At 41.8% G+C, this 18,711-nt stretch overlaps 1 protein-coding gene across 6 annotated transcripts in view; it reads left to right on the top strand.

Moving 5' to 3' along the window:
- The window catches only part of Chn1 (chimerin 1), a 157,930-nt gene that overhangs the window by 104,019 nt on the left and 35,200 nt on the right, over positions 1-18,711 (top strand). For 4 of the 6 annotated variants that reach the window (XM_028880630.2, XM_037204884.1, XM_037204885.1 and 1 more), the window contains one exon: positions 8,703-8,780. In XM_028880630.2, the coding sequence (XP_028736463.1) occupies positions 8,703-8,780 (78 nt within the window). Of the gene's footprint in view, positions 1-8,055; positions 8,477-8,702; positions 8,781-18,711 lie in introns of those variants that run through there. The other 2 variants (XM_028880634.1, XM_028880633.1) reach the window with 2 other exon arrangements.

Raw genomic sequence — 18,711 nt, 5'->3', positions numbered from 1 at the left:
CTAATATCTGACTTAAAAGTCCACTTGGAAATTTTGGTTCTACGTGTAATCCGATAGACACCACAATCCACGTGTAACAGTTGTAAATGCCTAGTGATATAATGTGCTTAAGAGAAATGATTTAGGATTTGTACTAACCTTTCAGTAATTCATGTTAAAAACAGACATTGTGAGAGCAGGTAGTGGTGGTGGTGGTGGTGGTGGTGGTGGTGGTGGTGGTGGTGGTGGTGGTGGTGGTGCACACCTTTAATCCCAGCACTCAGGAGGCAGGGGCAAGCGGAGCTCTACAAAGTGAGTTCCAGGACAGCCAGGGCTGTTAAATAGAGAAACATTATCTCAGAAAACCAAAGGGGGAAAATAGATACTGTGAGAGCCAAGGTAGTCAGGAACAAATTTAAGAATTTAAAGTCCTGGAAAGCTGAGCTCAAGCCCTGTTTCCACATTTGAAAGCAACATGGCCTTCAGCAAGATTCTTAATCTCTGAGCTTCTTTCTTCATCTGTAAATGGCAGTTGACACATCTGTCTTATTTGTTTGCTTTGATATCTAAATGACATCATGCATGTAAAACATTTAACCACTACATGTTGTTGGTAAGTACCTTGGGATATCTTCTACTCTTGTCTCTCATGGAGAAAAATTAGACTGCAGGTCTAATTCAGGGGACGAAGGTAAGACCCATCTGAATATTGGACTGGGATTTGTGTGAATTTACCAACCTTTGTGTTATAACTTTCCTCGGTGTTTACATTCTGTAGAAATTGCAAGATTTCACTATACTTGAACCAGAAACTTTAATTCCTGATCACTCAAAAATTAATCCAGTTTCACAACTCCCCCAAGCCACAGGGCATGACGGCTAGAATACTGACATGAGGTGCTCTGGGGATAGAATTCTAATTTAACATGTGTGTCGGACCCATGATGTACGTAGCCAGAATATTACAGAGAAGGGTTCTTTGTGTTGCATTAGGTCCCTTAGGAAAAGGTATTTCTAGAGAACACCCTTGCCACAGATGAGTCCTGACATTAAGTAGTTGGAGATTTATTCCTTTGGCTTAAGCTTTAGTCCTACCTAAAGAACAGACACTTATGAAAAAAGAAGCATAATCAGTCATTTGTATTTGGTATATGTGCTGGTTGGTTTTTTTGTCAACTTGACAAGCTGGAGTCATTTGGGAAACAAGAACCTCAGTTGAGAAAATGCTCCCATTTCATTTGCCTGTAGGCAAGTCTTTGGGGGCATTTTCTTGATTAAGATTGATAGGGGAGTGTCCAGACCATTGTGGGCAGGCCACTCCTGAGCAGGTGGCCCTGGGTTGTATAAAAATGCATACTGATCAAGCCATGGCGAACAAGCCAATAAGCAGCACTCCTCCATGGTCTCTGCTTCCATTCCTGCCTCTAAGTTCCTGCTCAGCTTGAGTTCCTGTCTCAGTTTCTTTCAGTGATGCACTGAGATCAGGAAGGGATGTGTAAACCAAACAAGCCCTCTCCTCCCCAAGTTGCTTTTGGTTGCGGTCTTTGTCAAAACAACAAAAAGTGGACCAGGACAATGTGAATAATTTGTTAAGACTTTTTTTCCCTGTAAGCAGGACTTTATGAGATTGCTCAATCTGAGCATAAGGATTTTCACAACTTAAAATTGCCACAGTAGGGTTAGATTAAAATTAGAGAATGCTCTTGCTTATAGCAGTGGTTCTCAACCTTCCTAACACTCTGACCCTGTAATCCAGTTCCTCATGATGTGGTGATCCCCAACCATAAAATTACTTTGTTACTACTTCATAACTGTAATTTTGCTACTGTTATGAATCGTAATGTAAATATCTGATATTTAGGATATCTGATATATGAACCCTGTGAGGACCATGACCCACAGATTGAGGGCTCCTGGCTTACAGTGTGTCCTGAAGTTTACATAGTATAAGACAGCAGCCTTGGATTTTTTAATTCATGCCATAGTCACATAGAATACAGCCCTAATCTCAGCAATAAGGGCCTTTGAGTACAAGGAAAGAAGGGGAACTTACTGGTTACTTATTGGCTCAGAATACTGGCAAATTCTCCTCCCATATATCTCATTTAATTGTTGACAGTGTTGTATTGTTGCATACTTTCAGTCAGTTTACATGTCCGGAAACAAAGACTTGACCCAGGACATTCCCCAGCCAATTAGTGATGGAGTTAGAGTGAGCACTTGTGCGTGGCTCCGTGTTGCGCTTCTGGCTCTAGTGCACTTGGTGAGTGTGGGAGGCCAGCCCAGCCCAGGTCCAGCGTCCACAGAGGACAAATAACCGGGGGGGGGGGGGGGAGCCTTTGATTTCCAGCAGTGAATGCAGCACTCCTTCTCCTGCCCCCCTCACTCCTGCCCATTGCTCCAGTTCTCTGTACTGCAGGACGGGCACAGGGAGAAAATGCAGGCTGGAAGCTGCCCCGTCCCGTCCTTCAGGAGAGTAGTTGTGCTGCCTTAGATGAACCCCCAGAGATACTAGTTGGTGTCAGGGATGGGCAGAGTCAGATCTGATGTTAGTTAGGCCAGAACTCCTGCTCTAAGTGAACGCTAACCCCTGCTGGTGCTTCCACCAAGAAAGAGACCACGTGTACCACAAGTTTGGATCCCGCTGAAGCTGCTCCCTTCTGTTTCACGTTACTGAGTGAGACTGTCAAGCATGTGTCCCCAACACCCCGAGCTGTATCACCTGCGCATATTGAAGGTAACAGAAGGAGCTTGGAGATTAAAGACATGGGTTCAGATCTCAGACCGTCTACTTCCTGCTGTATAACTGAAGGAGTCACTAGTTTCTTCTCCTGATGATAGGATTGCCATTGTTGCATACTTCTCAGAGTTGATGATAGGATTGCCATTGTTGCATACTTCTCAGAGTTGATGATAGGATTGCCATTGTTGCATACTTCTCAGAGTTGATGATAGGATTGCCATTGTTGCATACTTCTCAGAGTTGGTGTGACAGCCGTGGAAAGCAGTAAGCAGTGTTGCAAAAAGTATTTCCTGCTGACTACATCCTGTCTCCTTTCCTTCCCATTTTTCAGACCCTTCTAACCTTGTTTCTTCAGTTGGCATTCCTGTCATTATAATATGCCTTGGAAGAATATGATTAGAGCTAGACACTGGGCATTGGGTAAGGGCCATAACACAAAAGCGAAGTCTAGTTTCCAGGCATGCTGTATGGTATGGACCAGGGTTTCTTAAGCTTTTTCTGCTTGCAACTTCTTTCCACCTAAGAAATTTATACAGAATCTTGGGTATATAGACATATAAAGTAAGTATATAAATGTTTGATTTATTATATATTTATAAAACATTTATATACTTATATGTTAATATGTAACTTTTAAAATTTAATATAAGTATATATACTTACTGTTATATCACTGATAATAAATCATCTAAAAATAAAAATAATTCATATATGTAATTTACCATTTCTTAACAAGAAAGGCAAATTTACATGCCAATGATATGGCTGTAATTCTTATCTAACTCAGTATAGTCCAAAGACACTGATTTGATACCTCCTGAAGAATGACTGTAGGAAGTCATTTGTTTAATTAAACCTTTATGTTTCTATAAGAACAGAAAATTTTGCCATACAGTAAAAATACTGTGATTCACAATATACAGTGTTTTACATAGCAGTCTTTGGCATTGCAAGGTATGGCCACTTGCGTGGTAAGAAGTTCACATGTGCAGTGAGACCCTAGCCTGTGGTAAAGTCATGCTGTGCAATGTAGGAAGACTCTACGAGAAACACCTCAGATTTAGAACATGCATAAAGTATTTTATGGCATAGTGTTTGTGGTATAGATGTCCCATTTGTGGCTAAGCACTTAATCTCTGCAAGTTGACCAGTTGTAAGTTTCTGCATTGACCATTGTCCACTGCACAAAGAAACGTCTCTGATGAGGTCTGAGAGCTGCACTGATTAACAGGGAAGAGAAATGAATTTAGAGAGCGGTTGGATACTGTGGCCACTTAGAATAATAGTAGTAGGCTCACCCCTGGGGCCTGTGAGCTCCCAAACCATAGGTTCTTGGCCAGATTTACAGTACCAGGCGCATACTTTCTCATCTGGAATGGGCCTTAAATTCAACCGGAAGCACTTGGATTACCCCATACCATTCATGCTACTGCTGAGATCACAAGCCTATCTTGCCAGGCTGGTTGTTAATAGTTCACAAGGTGAATGTATTATCTTATCGTTAATAAACAAGCAGAGGACTTCTAGGTTTACAGATGAATAAGGTCACACCTAATCAGTTTAAGTTTTCCAAGGCTTCCTGGAGGAAGGAGTATTTGGGTTGAGCCTTGAGGTTAGCATCTCCTACTCCATGGTCTGCAAGTTGAGCTTGAGGAAACATCAGTTACTTCTCCTTTTCTTCACTGTTCTCATTACTCTTATTTCTTGTCTGTTACCAACCTTTGAAACTGAAAGTAAATAAGCAGATGAACCACCATGAACAGAAAAATAACTCCCCTCAGATTCCATAGTTCCTCTTGTTTTCTCAACTGTGTGGATATACCATACTGTTAGTAGCTCAGCTCTGCTTTCTCCTAGCTGTCCATGCAGCTTTGGGGATTTGGTTTTTGTGGGTGTTAATTCTCTGGAATACAAAATGAAGATAATGTATGTGTGCCTTACAAAGTTTATCTGTGCATTCATGAGATTGTATATGTCATCAGCAGAGTACCTAGCACATAAGTACTCACTGACAAATTACAGCCATAATTAACAGTGCATTAACTATTACTTAACAAGATAGCAGTGGCCAGATACATATGAGCATAATGATGGACGTTTGTCTAGAACATCAGAGCATTGATAGTGGTTCAGAGTTTCAGAGTTTGAACTTTGCTTACTTGAAACTGGTCCCCAAAATTAATGCGAAGTAGCAAAGTTGTTCTCAGGCATAATACTGGGCAAGCCTTTGGCGGTTATGTGATACAGTTCTTTGTGTGTGTGTGTGTGTGTGTGTGTGTGTGTGTGTGTGTGTGTGTGTGTGTGGTTGTACATACATACCCACCCTACAATGCTGTTTTCTATCTCCTTTAAGAGCTAGTTGCTGCCCATACTGTAATTAACCCAGCATGTCTTGATTAATAGAAAAATTAAGAAAAACAGTAGAACTCTTTAATTAACTTTATCTTTAGACAAAATATTCACTTTACCTGACCATTTATTTTTCTTGGCAAGTGTGTATTTTTGTGCATAGTTGAATTTTAGTTATTTTAGTTGAAACTCAAGGGTTGATCTGAACATAATAGAAACTTGGTCAGACTATTCAAGAAAAACAAAACAGACAAACCCACCTGTGGTGATATTGCATTCCCCAAAATATTGTGCACCCTAATAAACTTATCTGGGGTCAGAGAACAGAACAGCCACTAGATATAGAGGCCAGAAAATGGTGGCACACACACCTTTAATCCTAGCATTCTAGAGGCAGAGATCCACAATGAAACAGCCAGGTGTGGTAAAAAGAGCCTTCAATCCCAGGAAGTGATGGCAGGAAGCAGAAAGGTATTTGAGGTGTGAGGACAAGGAACTAGTCTGGTTAAGCTTTTAGGCTTTTGAACAGCAGTTCAGCTGAGATTCATTCTAGATAAGGACTCAGAGGCTTCCAGTCTGAGGAAACAGGATCAGCTGAGGAACTGTCGAGGTGAGGTGGCTGTGGCTTGTTCTGCTTCTCTGATCTTCCAGCTTTCACCCCAATACCTGGCTCAGGTTTGATTTTATTAATAAGACCTTCTAACAATTCGTGCTCCACCCACCACTTGGGTTACACCTTTAGTTGTTTTCTTTACTTAGGAACTTTCCTTTATACGTTGTTGAAAGAACGAATACCATTCTTTTTGCCTTTGGGGTCTTATTTTTTTTTTTTATCTGATGCCTACTGAGGACTGGGTTAACATGACTCTCAGCTGAACATGTCCAAGGAGTTAGTCCTCACATGACAAATCATTTATGTCAGGCAAGAAAACTTTTTTCTAGTGTGTCTCCTCTCAGTAGTGTTGTTTATAGTCTCCTATCGATCATCTGAGGCTGAATTTGTGAAATTGAGCCATGCATAGAGTAAATGTTAATGTCTCCCTTTGTCTTTTTTTTGAGATTTATTTATTTATTATGTGTACAGTGTTCTGTCTGCATGTATGTTTGCATGCTGTAAGAGGGCACCAGATCTCATTACAGATGGTTATGAGCCACCATGTGGTTGCTGGGAATTGAACTTATGGCCTTTGGAAGAGCAGTCAGTGCTCTTAACCGCTGAGCCATCTCTCCAGCCCCTCTTCCTTTGTCTTTTATTTACTTAAATTTCTTTTAATACAAAGAATCTGGGAATATAGTGTGGTGGGAGATACTTGACTAGCATGCCTGAGGCCCTGGATTAAATTTCCATTACTATTAAAAAGAAAGAATAAAGGGGACTATATATACTCAAGAAAATAGAGATTAACTGGGCCTGTTTTCAAGTCAGTCATGGGGCTGGAGAGATGGCTCAGGAGGTAAAGTACTTTCTTTGTAAACATAAAACCTGAATATGGTAGAGTATGTCTGGGCAAAGGATCAGAGACAAACAGAGCCCTGCTCCTCCTGAAGCTCATTGGCCAATAAGACTGGCCAAATCAGTGAGCTCCGCATTCATTGATGATGGTATCTTAGAAAAATAAGGTGCTATACCTTACCAACAGTGACAGCCAACATTGATCTCTGGCCTTTACAGGTGCACACGTGCACAGGCACCAGTACCATTCATTACTTCCAATGTTGTAATATAATTGAAGGACGTCTCATATTTCAATTAAATTAGAATTTTCAGTGGAATACCTTGTCTATTTTATGAAATCTGAGATAATGTGTAGTGGTTAGTTGACTGAATTTCTGGTTTGGTTTGATTTGTTTTGGGTCTGCTCAAACCCAAGTCTTTGTACAGTTCAAACACATGCTTCTCTGCTAAGCTACAGCCTCCAACCCCCAATTCAATACAAACTTTCAGATTCATAAGATTAATTATGTAGCAAGCACAAGGAAACAGATGGGAGATGGTTAGAGAACCCAAATGGGAAAGCCTGAAACTGTGTATGATAGTGCACACCTTTAATCTTGGCACTCGGGAAGCAGAGGCAAGTGGATCTCTGTGAGTTTGAGGCCAGCCTGATCTACATAGTGAGTTATAGAGTGGCCAGGGCTATACAGTAAGACCCTGTCTTGAAAAGGGGTGTGGGAGGCAGACTGAATTTCTCATAGCCCCTTAGGGAGCTGTAGTCGTTGCTCTTGAATAGAACTGGGTTTGAGTCTCAGCCAGCAGCCCCTTTCTCTACAGTTTCAGACAAACAGACCAGGGTCTGGTGAGCACAGCCACACTTCATCTGGGCTCTGTGCAACTGAAGGATTAGTCTTAGCTCCCTTCCTCTGGCCTCAAACTCCGAACAAAAAGTATTGAGGCTAGAAAACTAGCTTATTGATGTTATTGATTAAGTGTAGATCTACACCAAATACACACAGTGTGGGCCAAACTACACTAGAGGATATCAGCATTGCTGCATGTATGCTTTCCATTGTGGATGAAAATGCAAGACTTAAGTTCCTTATCTTTTTCATCAAAATATGTAGCCATTCTTGTTCATCTTTAATAAAACTGGATTTTAGTTAACCAGCCTCACCACAATGCACAAATAGGAAGGCTGGATTCACCTTAGTAGAGCAGCTCACACCTCACCTGGCACCAGAGTTTTTGGTTTGGTTGGTTTTGCTCTTAAATAAAAACCTGGTACTGTGTGCTAATTTTCCTCTGCCATTATTGCATGACTCAGTCATTGCTCATTACCTTCCTGCATAATTTTTTTTTTCTTTCCTTGAGACAGCAAGAAAAATCTTGTGCGAGAGGAGGGGGAACCGGAGTGAGTTGAGGAACACAGCACTTAAATACTGTTTCTGGGTTTTCATTGGTTGTCTCGTCTCTTACTGTGGCCAGTCTAATCGTGCTTCCTCCTGCAAATCCCTCCCTCCCCGCCCCCTCCTGCAAGTGAGTTCGCAGGCTGTCTGTTGCTAGCGACTGACTGACTGCAGGCTGTATGTAGGCATCTCTCATTCAGAATGGACCTTGCTATACTGAGCAGAGAAGAAAGCTTTCAGCAATGTGTTATTTGTCACAATTGACTGCCTTTTTAAAAGGACTCCCAAAGAGAGATACTGCATGGTCTGTGTGTTAGCACAGACTGATTTCCTCTCCAGACTCTTAAGTTTCCAGAAGCTTAAATATAGAGCCCTGTTAAGAAAGGAAGAGAGGATTTGTGTGGTGCTCGGCCTTGTGAAGAACTGCTTCATCACCTCCCGCACCTCCTGGGCTCTGGCGTGTGGCGTGGCCGCTGTTCTCTAGGTTAGGATTCTGAGCTGGCTGCAGCATGCTCATGCGTTAGCTGAGTAGAGTTCACCGACAGTTACAGCTGCTGCAAGGTTGTTTCTTGGTTTTTGTTTTTGTTTGTTTTTCATTCCTTTGAATTCCAAAATGCCATCCAAAGAGTCTTGGTCGGGGAGGAAAACTAATAGAGCTACAGTTCACAAACCAAAACAAGAGGGCCGGCAGCAAGATTTATTGATAGCAGCCTTGGGAATGAAACTGGGTTCTCAAAAGTCGTCTGTGACAATCTGGCAACCTCTGAAACTCTTTGCTTATTCGCAGTTGACATCGCTTGTTAGAAGAGCAACTCTGAAAGAAAATGAACAAATTCCAAAATATGAAAAGGTTCACAATTTCAAGGTAAGAATGTTTGTTTCTGGCCTTTTCCTATAAGGAACGCTCATTACTTAGAGTGTGCAATGTTAGAGGCTCGTCTTCTGATGCCTTTGAAAAATTAGGATGATTTGATTGAAATGTTCTTGCTATTCAAGGAAAGAGATGTCTAAATCCCGATTTTATTTAAGGAATGGCTGGATAGAGCTCATAGAAATCCAGCCCCATTTTCTCAGACGCTGTGCTCATGCTCTCTTGAATTACTGTGTGCACACTGGTAAGTCTCGACTGATATGATCAAGGTCTCCTATCATGAGTTTGCATTGCATGTATCTGTGTTGCAATGTGTCTAAGTACCTTGGTTGGAGAGTTAGGGGATTAGATCTTACATATTCAGTTCTGGTTAAAGGCTTTGCTGTAGCAGGCATGTGCAGTTGCATCTGGAGTGAGCAGATGGTATGCATTTCCCATAGTTTCTGTCTTTTCTCCTCCCTCCATTAACAAATTGACCACGATAAAAGGAGAATCGCTGCCCTGTGACCACAGAGGCTGTGACTGGCAGCTTCCCTTCACTTTCTCGGTGTTGGCTTTCAGCCTGCATATGTTGTTTTTAATTACTGCTGTAACATGTTTTATGCAGTGTACCTGAATCTTCTCTTATGAAGATGATATGTGTGTTGGTCTGAGATGTGTCTAGATCTTGCCTGTACTTCCTGCATGGTATAAAGCCTTGCATTTCAATTCAGGCAGTATGCAAAGTGAAGTCATGTGTAAAGAGACCTAGTTACACTGAATAGGCAGATGAGCCAGCATTTCTGTGGTAACTTCCTAATAGTCAGAAGTTGTCTAAGACTCAAGAGTATTCAGTTTAGACAGATTATCATTAATGCTCATGTTAGAATGGAAATATTTGTTTGCAAAAAGGTGTTAGAGCTGAAAATTTCTCTTTGATCTGTTAATTTATTCAACTTTTTTGAACATTTATTCAGCATATAGAATGTACCAAGCTCTCTCCCAAGTGACTTCATCCCAGCTTTATAAACCACCCTGATTTTTAACACCAGCATTTATTTTGCTCATGCTAAAAAACAAAACACTATGCCTCAATGTACTCCACATTTTCTATAGTGAGGAATAGAGTGTAGTCTTCAAACCATTTGGCATTAACCATATGGACCTTACTTCTCAACTGATAATTTTGCTTTAAAATGGAACTGAGACAGTTCAGCAAATTAAAACTTGACAGAAAATGGAAATCATGTGTACATCCAGTCTTAGCCACATTATAAACCAAACTTAACCTTTTATAAACCAAAAAATAAATAAATAAACAAGTAAACAAGCAAATAAATGCTGCAGGCTACTGAGCTTGAGTGATTTATAGCCTGGTCTTACAGGACTTTGACCACAAAAATGGCCCCCAAAATGGCTATTAAGTTTGTAAGCAAGAATCATCTGCATGTTCTAGAAATTCTGGGACTTCCAAGGCATCTTCAAAGAGGTTCAGTCTGGTTTACTAGCAAATTATGCCTGTGAGATTGTCATTTTAGTGATAAATCGGGTTCTGTAAATGCTTTTTATCATTATTGTTTGGAAGTTGAAAAATGTACAGAAGCAAGCATATACTTTCCCTTCTCCTGCAGATACATCTTTTAGTTCTTTTCACATAGCTTTATAAGAAGTATGTCGTGTGTGTGCTGTGTGACCGTGTGACCCTCGCCCCCAGATCACTATAAAGATGCCCCAGCTGGAGACTGAGCCTGGAACCTTGCACACGCCAGACAAACCCTGTGAGCTCACATCTAGCCTCGGCATACTTGTTTTTGTTGACTTGGGTTTTGGTTCTTGTCTGTTTTGTTTTAAGCAGATAAAACGTGGGAGACTTCTTCCTTCTCTGGAGCTAGACGATGAGGCCCAGCTGAGACTTGCTCTTTAAAGCTGGCCTTGTTAGGAAGGGCCTCCTGTGAGCCAGGGAAGCATTCTCCGTAGTTTTAGGATCACTAACTAAGAAGGTCAGAAGTCTCAGAATTTGACTCTTCCTGTTATAAATAACTCCATTATTTTTAAAATGTGCCTGTGGGGTAACATTATTAAACAAAAAGAGAAAAAAGGGTCATACTTGACTTCAGAGAATCTCCCCGGAAGGATTCCAGCCCCCAGCAGGAGTTCACTCCCACACAGATGCTGGCTTAGAAGGGCACTGCTTCTTGTACACATGTGTAGTCAGGTCTGCTGTGGGAAAACTGGAGTGTTTCCATGATGATTGTCAATCATGTGATCTGCCGGTGGCTCTCTCTGAGCGGCGTGTGTTCAGAGTAACCTCAGGCCCTCACAAAGCCCCTTCGGTGGGCTTTTCTCGCCTGCCTCTTGCCAGCCTCTTATGTAATGCTGCCTGGTGGGATGCACAGCTGTCGACTCTTATTTTGGGGTGAATCCAAGAGCACCAGTTACCTTTGGTGAAAGCATTCACCAAGGTGGAAGCCATTCAGAGCAGCTGGACCCTGGGATTGGAGATCACAGGGAAATAAAAAGGGAACTGTGCTGTTATGTAACATTTTCTCCCCCTTCCCCTCCTGCCTCTCCCCTCCCCTCCCCTCCCCTCCTCTCCCCTTCCCACCGTCGTTACTTACATCATAGAAAGCTACTATATCTCAGGGAGTTATCATTTCAGAGATAAATATACCACATTCTATAAAAGCTATCGTAAGATGTCAGTATAAATTTGAGCATAATTCCAAAAATGCTAGAAGAAGGGATTCTGGATGTTTTTACAAAAAAGTAAAATAAGCTAAATGTCACAGGAGACATGTTTATCCTGATTTGATATTAGACATGTATATGTATGATAACATCACATATTACTCCATAATTTTCATTTTTTATTTATAGTTGATACATAAATTGGTACATATATATTAGGTACCATGTGATGTTTCAATATGTGTATACATTTTCTTTTAATTAACATAAAAATTGTATAGGTTTTTTTGTTTGTTTGTTTTTTTCGAGACAGGATTTCTCTGTGTAGCTTTTAGAGCCTGTCCTGGAACTCGCTCTGTAGACCAGGCTGGCCTTGAACTCACAGAGATCCACCTGGCTCTGCCTTCCGAGTGCTGGAATTAAAGGCGTGCGCCACCACTGCCCGGCCAGAAGTTGTATGTATTTTTAACGACTGAGCTTCTTTTAGGGATGACTCTCTTCTGAGCTGTGAGGTGGCTCTGTGGGTACAGGTGCTTCCTTGGCTCCTGGCTGAAGGTTTCATGTCTGGGACCTACGCTGTGGAAGGATCGAGCCAGCTCCCCATGCATGCCAGAGGACCTGTGCCTCCAGAAGCACACACTAAATAAAGTGAATTTTTAAAAATGCTTAAAAAAAAAAAAGTATTACTCCATCCTAACACCTTATGTAGAAAAAACAAAAAATGTCAAAAGCAAAACAGAAGCAGTCAGCTGCCTCACCCTCCACAGTCATTGTATCCTACTTTCCCAGGCTCCGGGAAGAACACTAAGACAGCCTTTGCCCCAGGCATTTGCTTGTGATGTGTACCGTTGCTTAATTAGCCTAAATGCTTAATATCTCTAAACCTCTCTTTCTATAGTAGAAAACTTAAGTTCCTGGTCCATGGAGGCACATGATAGCCACTACTTTTATATTATGACATATTACCTCTAACTGGTTATTTTTTTCTGCATTTATATCAATTAATTCATTTATACAGAAGAGTGACTGAATCCTGACCTACTTCCTAGTAGTAGAGATCACAGTGTAGTGGAGAGCCTTCGATGATCCTGGGGGCTCCCACTCAGCTCCCAGGTAGAGTGGGGTTTACATAAGAATATTTGAGTTTTTCATGTACCACAGAGTACGATGAAATCCTCTTCATTTTTTATTTCCTCCCATTTGAATTATGAAATGTTTTGTCTAGTTAGTTGCTTGATTAAAAAAGTTGTATAACATAAGAATCAGTATTAGACAGAGTAATAACAGAAATCTGGCCACACCAGCAACTTAAATACTTGAAGAAAAGTGTATTCGCAGTTATAAAGCTGGGGCATAGCTTAGTAGTAGAGCACTTGCCCAGCATGTGCAAGACCCAGACCTCAGTCCCCAGCACTGCATAGAGAAATTACAGTGAATATGTACTTTAGGATACGACTTTGGTTTATTCGTTAAGGTGGTAAGGGGTTGATTTTAGTTCCACGTACTACTTGCCTTCTGTATGCCAATGGGTGGTGTCAGGTATTAATAGATTTAATGTTGCCACGTGCAGACATGAATCCTAAAGTGTGAATTGGTGATATAATTCAAATAACACCATCGCAGGAGCCTTACATAATAAGGTTAGTGATTCAGTACCCTCTAGATGAAGACATTTTAAGCACGTTGCCATCAGACAGTGTCCTGCCACTTGGTAACCAGAAGGGCAGCAGTGGCCACACTCCCGCTGAAGAGGTCTTCCCTCTCCTCTAGATGCTCATGGACCTGGGCCCTCTGCTTCCATTTGACACATATCTCAGAGGCGTTTGTCTCTCTGACTGCAGTCATGTGCCTCCCCATTCCCTTATGCTGTGCCACTAACCGTGTGACCACCTTCTCTTTCCTTCTGCTCTTCTTTCCCTTTGTGCCATACCTGGGAAAGTGCTGGCAACTGGTACATGTTTAAGAAGTGATGACTGACTGACTGACTTACTGAGTACACAGTGTGATATTGTGGACCTGTAATTTTGAAACCAATTCTCATGACAGCAGGAAATCTCAATACACAATCATTCTCAGGGCCTGTATTGTTTTAAATTAACCAAATTTACAGACTTTTGAAAATGAAATAAGAACTATGATAACATCATGTTTTAATCTCTGTGCTTTTTTTTAAAATGTTGTGACCGTATAACTATATAGCCTCATCTCAGCTACATCTAAAATGTAGCCCAGGCTGGCCTCAAACTCCAGCTCCTTCTCCTTCATCTTCATTAGTGTGGTTGGCCTAAAGTGTCTCATTAATTTTTGGCAGTAATGTACTATCCTTTTATGGATATGAACATGGAGTATCCCACATGAGATTTTAAAGGAATCATTTTTCTGCAAACAGGTTAAAGGAACTGCAATGTATATTTTATATTAAGCACACTCCCTCTCTTCTCACTTGGAATGTGGGCCAGAGACGACAAAAATAGTCAAGATCAGTACATAATGGGATTCTCTCTGCCTCTGCAGTCAGACAGGGAAAGGACCGATGAGCAGAAACTGGGCGGTTTGAGAAATCGCCTGTAAGGTCCCTGTAAGAACTTCACTGCCGCTGCTACCTGGCATAGTGCTCATCAGATGTTGTGAGACCCCAGAATAGTGAGCAGACAGGACTTGGCCTCCACCTTCTGCCTCTGCTGTTGGAAGCCCATTGTTCTTTTCTGTAGTGGCCTCTCTGCTGCCCAGCACTACGGCTCTCCCCCTATTCCACCTTGCTGATGGTTTAAAGGCTGAGGACCTTGTTCTGATACCCCAAGTGCAAGGCTAGATCATTATGATGATCGGAAAGATTGTGCCTGTCATTAATAACCCAGAAAGAAGCATTTTGCAGGAGTCCTGGTGGCTTGTGTATTATGCTTCACAGCCATTTCATGGGGCAAGAGTTATTCTTCCTAACTCAGAAGCAACACATTTTATCCATATTCTCACAAACCATTGCCTTTTAGAGATAGATTTATTTTTATTTCATGTGTTTCTCTGAGTGCCTCCTCATATGCATGTGCACCACATAAGTACAGAGCCCTCAGAGGCCAGAAGAGGGCGCCAAACATCCCGGAACTAGAGGTACAGGCAGTTGTGAGCCATCTGCTCTGGGAGCTGGGAACTGAAGCTGGGTCCTCTGGAGGAACAGCCAGCATTCTTAACCACTGGTCCATCTCTCCATTAGTCCTAAGATATTTTGTAGTCTGGTTTTGTTTTCCCAAGTCTCACAATTTTACTTCCCTTGTTGACACTGCCTTTCTGGTACAAATTACCTTTTGTGAAGGTATTTAACAATGTTTTTTATTTCCCCACTCATATTTGCTAGAATATTATTTTTAAAATGATCTCATTGGGATAGATATGTCTTAGAAACAGCCTCTTGTTTATAGAAGTCCCTCCCACATCTATGTGACCCAGAAAAGATCTACTCTTGTGTACCCACGGTAAGTCACTGTTAAACATACTAAAAGAGAAGCACATTAACAGTCTTGAAACATGTTGGCCACAGTGTTTCTCAGATCTGAAAGCAGAGCGCTTCAGCTTCCCTGGCACGTTCTCCATTTTCTCATCCCTCACCCCTCAAGTGTTTGTGAGCAGCTCCTACATGTGTGCTCCCCTGCCAGACATACGAAGGGTAGTGTAACTGTCACATGATCCTTGGGGAGCAAATCCCAATGTGATGAGTATACATAGAACATAATGTTTTCTGTGTGAAGATGGATGTTAAATACTTTACTAATGCCCTCTTCCCCAGAATTCAGTGTTCAGTGTGTGAATATGATGTGAAATGGTTGTGGGACATCACAATTCTGCTCTTAGTATGTGACAGCCAGAAGCAAGCGTGCAGAGCACAGCTAGAAATGTCGGAGTCCTTTAAAATTTGGGCAATGTTCAGTTTTGAGTCTTGGTTTTTGAGGTTGGGGTTTTGTTTTTGTGAGAAGAACATGAGATCTACCTTGTTAAATAAGTGTGCTTGCTATTAACTAGGCACCACACGTAAGTGGATGTGTAGTTTGTCCTAGTGGATGGGCATGTTTCACTTAGCACAGTGTTCTTCAGGTTCATCTGTATTTATCACAAGGAAAAAGTTCTCTCTTTCTAAAAGCTAAATAAATATTCCTATGCTGGGTGGTTTCTGTCAACTGGGAAGAGGGAATTTATTTAAGGAATTGCCTCCATCAGATTGGCCCACTTCCAAGTCTATGGAGTACTTTCTTAATTAATTATTGATGTGGAAGGGTCCAGCTCACATTGGCAGTGCCACCCTGTGCAACTGGCTTTGTTGGTGTGAGAAGGCAGGTGGAGCAGCCATGAGGAACAAGCCAGTAAGCAGCGTCCTCCATGGTCTCTGCATCAGTTCCTGCCTCCAGCTTCCTGCCTTGCTTGAGTTCCCACCTTGGCTTTCAATAGACTGTGGCCCAGGATATATATGCCAAAACATATCCTTTCCCTAAATTGCTTTTGGTTAGTGTTTTCATCACAGCAATGAGAAGCCAAAGTAAGACTATTTTATTGGCTATATACCCATTTTCTTTACTCATCCATCCATGAATATTTAGGGTTTTTTTTTCCATACTGTGGCTGTTAAAAAAATATCTCAAATGTTACAGTTAAATCTGCTATTGACACCAGGTAGTGGTGGCGCATGCCTTTAATCCCTGCGCTCCGGAGGCAGAGGCAGGAAGATCTCTGCAAGTTCGAGGCCAGCTGGTCTACAGAGCGAGATCCAGGACAGACACCAAAACTACACGGAAGAAACCCTGTCTCGAAAAACCAAAAAAAAAAAGCTGCTATTGACAGAGGCTAAAGATATTTCTTTGAGATCCTGACTTCAGTCTTTTGGGGTATATACCCAGAAAGAGGATTAATCTTTTCAGGACCTGCAATGCTGTTTTCATTAACAGCTAAACCATTTCGCACCATTCAGGGCTGCCAGCTTCTCCACGTTCTCACTAACGTTAGTTGTTGTTTTTGGCAGCAGCCATTCTAACCGGCGTGTGAGGTGGTACCCACTGTAGTTTTGATTGGCATTTTCCTTGTTATTAATGATAGGACATGATCTTTTCATGTATATGTTAGTCATTTATATATCTTCCATTCATAAATGCTTATTCAAGCCTCCCATTCTTTTTTGAGGTGAGGCTCACCATGCTTCCTTTTCAGGTTGCACTTGAGCTCCTGTGACTCCCCTGAGCCCTGAGTAGCAGACTCGTGTGTGCTCCCCCCCCCTCCGTTTTATCCCTAGAATCCAAGGTAGAAGGAGAGAATCAGCTCACAGACGTTGTCCTCTGACCTCCATATGCACGCAGGTGGGCCCCCCACCATGTATGTGCACGAACACCAATAATAATAAATAAAATTAAAGTGAGTGGTGGCTTTGCCATTCAGTGATGGGAATTTCTAATATATTCTGATACTAGCTCCATCAAATATATAGTTGGCTTGTGTCTCCTGCCATTCTCTGAGCAGTCTATCAGCGTTCCTTCCTGCTTACTCTTCCTCCTGCCTTTCAAACTGCCTTTGAAGCTCCACCTCAGACATTCTAAACGCCTGGCCTCATCTCTGCCCAGGCTCAGTCAAGTTCACAGAGACATCCTTTCCTAGGGCCATGCAGGTTTGCTTTGATGCTGACTGTGGGGCCTCAGTGATTTGGTTTGGTTTTTATTTAACTACATGGATCTATTGAAGAATATTTACCATTTGATAGAACAGTTCTGAGATTTTTCTTCGTAAATCTTAGGAAGCCCAAACCAGACTGCCAATGAATGTGTCACATAATCAGAAGTCCATCATTAAAAATGCTCTACAACCTGGGGGGCTTAAAATGCCACCAGAACCCCGTCTTCCAACTTTGAGCTTATTTTTAGGATCATTTCCATGGCAGGATGGTGGCAGAGGCATCTTGTTAATGTTTGGCCTGTTGTGGAGAGACAGTTTTGTGAGGCTGAAGCCTGGCTCATTGCCTGATGGTATGTCCATGTCCATCTCTGCGCAGCAGTTCCTGCCAGGAGGATAGGATGCTAGCTGGCCCAGATCTAAGTCATTTATATTCAATGAAGTAGTTTCTATGGCAAGGACTATCACTGGAAGTAAGGGTAATGTTCTTCAAGAAGACTATTTTACAGTATATATACACACACACACACACACACCTAATAACAGGATTCAGAGACATAAAGCAGCAACTGGGCGGCAAATAAAGACAGTCCCCCTCACAGAGAGTTCAATGATGCTATCAGTGATAGAGCAGACCGAAAGGGAGGGGCATGGGAAGCTTTAATCAGCCAGTTTGGTCTCATTGATATTATAAAAGACTTCATTCAGTAACAGCAGAAAGTATATACCTTTAAAGTGAATATGCAGTTTTAAAAGAGAGAGAGAGAGAGAGAGAGAGAGAGAGAAAACTAATTGGCCAAGCATGGTGGCACCCACACTATTAATCTCACCACTCAGGAGGCAGAGATGGCGGGATCTCTGTCAGTTCAAGACCAACCTGGTCTCCATAGTGAGACCCTATCTCAGTGAATTAATTAAATCTGTGAGCTAGAGTAATAGCTTAGCAGTTACAAATACATACTGCTTTTACACAGGACCCAAATTCTGTTTCCAGCACCTAAGACAGGCAGTTTGTACCTGCTTATTACTCCTACTCCAACTCCAGAAGAATTGATGCATCTGGCCCCATGGGCAGTGGCATTCATTTGCACATATACACATACATACACATAATTAAAAAATAAAGCATCTTAAAAAAAACTTTTTTGAGATTATAATTAGAAAATTTCCCTCTTCCTCCCTCTAAACCCTCCCATGTAAACCACCCCCATCCAAATTTATCACCTCTTTTTAATTGTTGATATATTTATGTATGTATTTGTGTGCTACATATATATGGTTATGGTGTGTGTGTGTGTGTTCCTAAATACAACCTCCCCAGTCTGTGTAATGTTACTTGTATGTCCTCAGGACTGACCATTTGGTACCAATTGGATAACCACGTGGCATGCTCCTCCCTCAGGAAGACTGTTTCTCACTTTCAGCATTCTTTGGTTGCCATAGTTCTTTTGTAGGGCTGAGGTTTCCTGAGCCCCACCACCACCCACCCTCGTTAGTATGTCTGTTGGTGTTGTACTAATTCAGGTCATGTTTAGGCAGCCATGTTGGTGAGGTTTCATGGTTGTAGGTTCTCTGGTATCTCTCAGGAGACACAATCTCACAGCAAACTCTGTTC

The sequence above is a fragment of the Peromyscus leucopus genome, chromosome 4, assembly GCF_004664715.2.
Source record: "Peromyscus leucopus breed LL Stock chromosome 4, UCI_PerLeu_2.1, whole genome shotgun sequence".
NCBI lineage: Eukaryota > Metazoa > Chordata > Mammalia > Rodentia > Cricetidae > Peromyscus > Peromyscus leucopus.
This window is presented reverse-complemented; position numbering and strand designations above follow the sequence as displayed.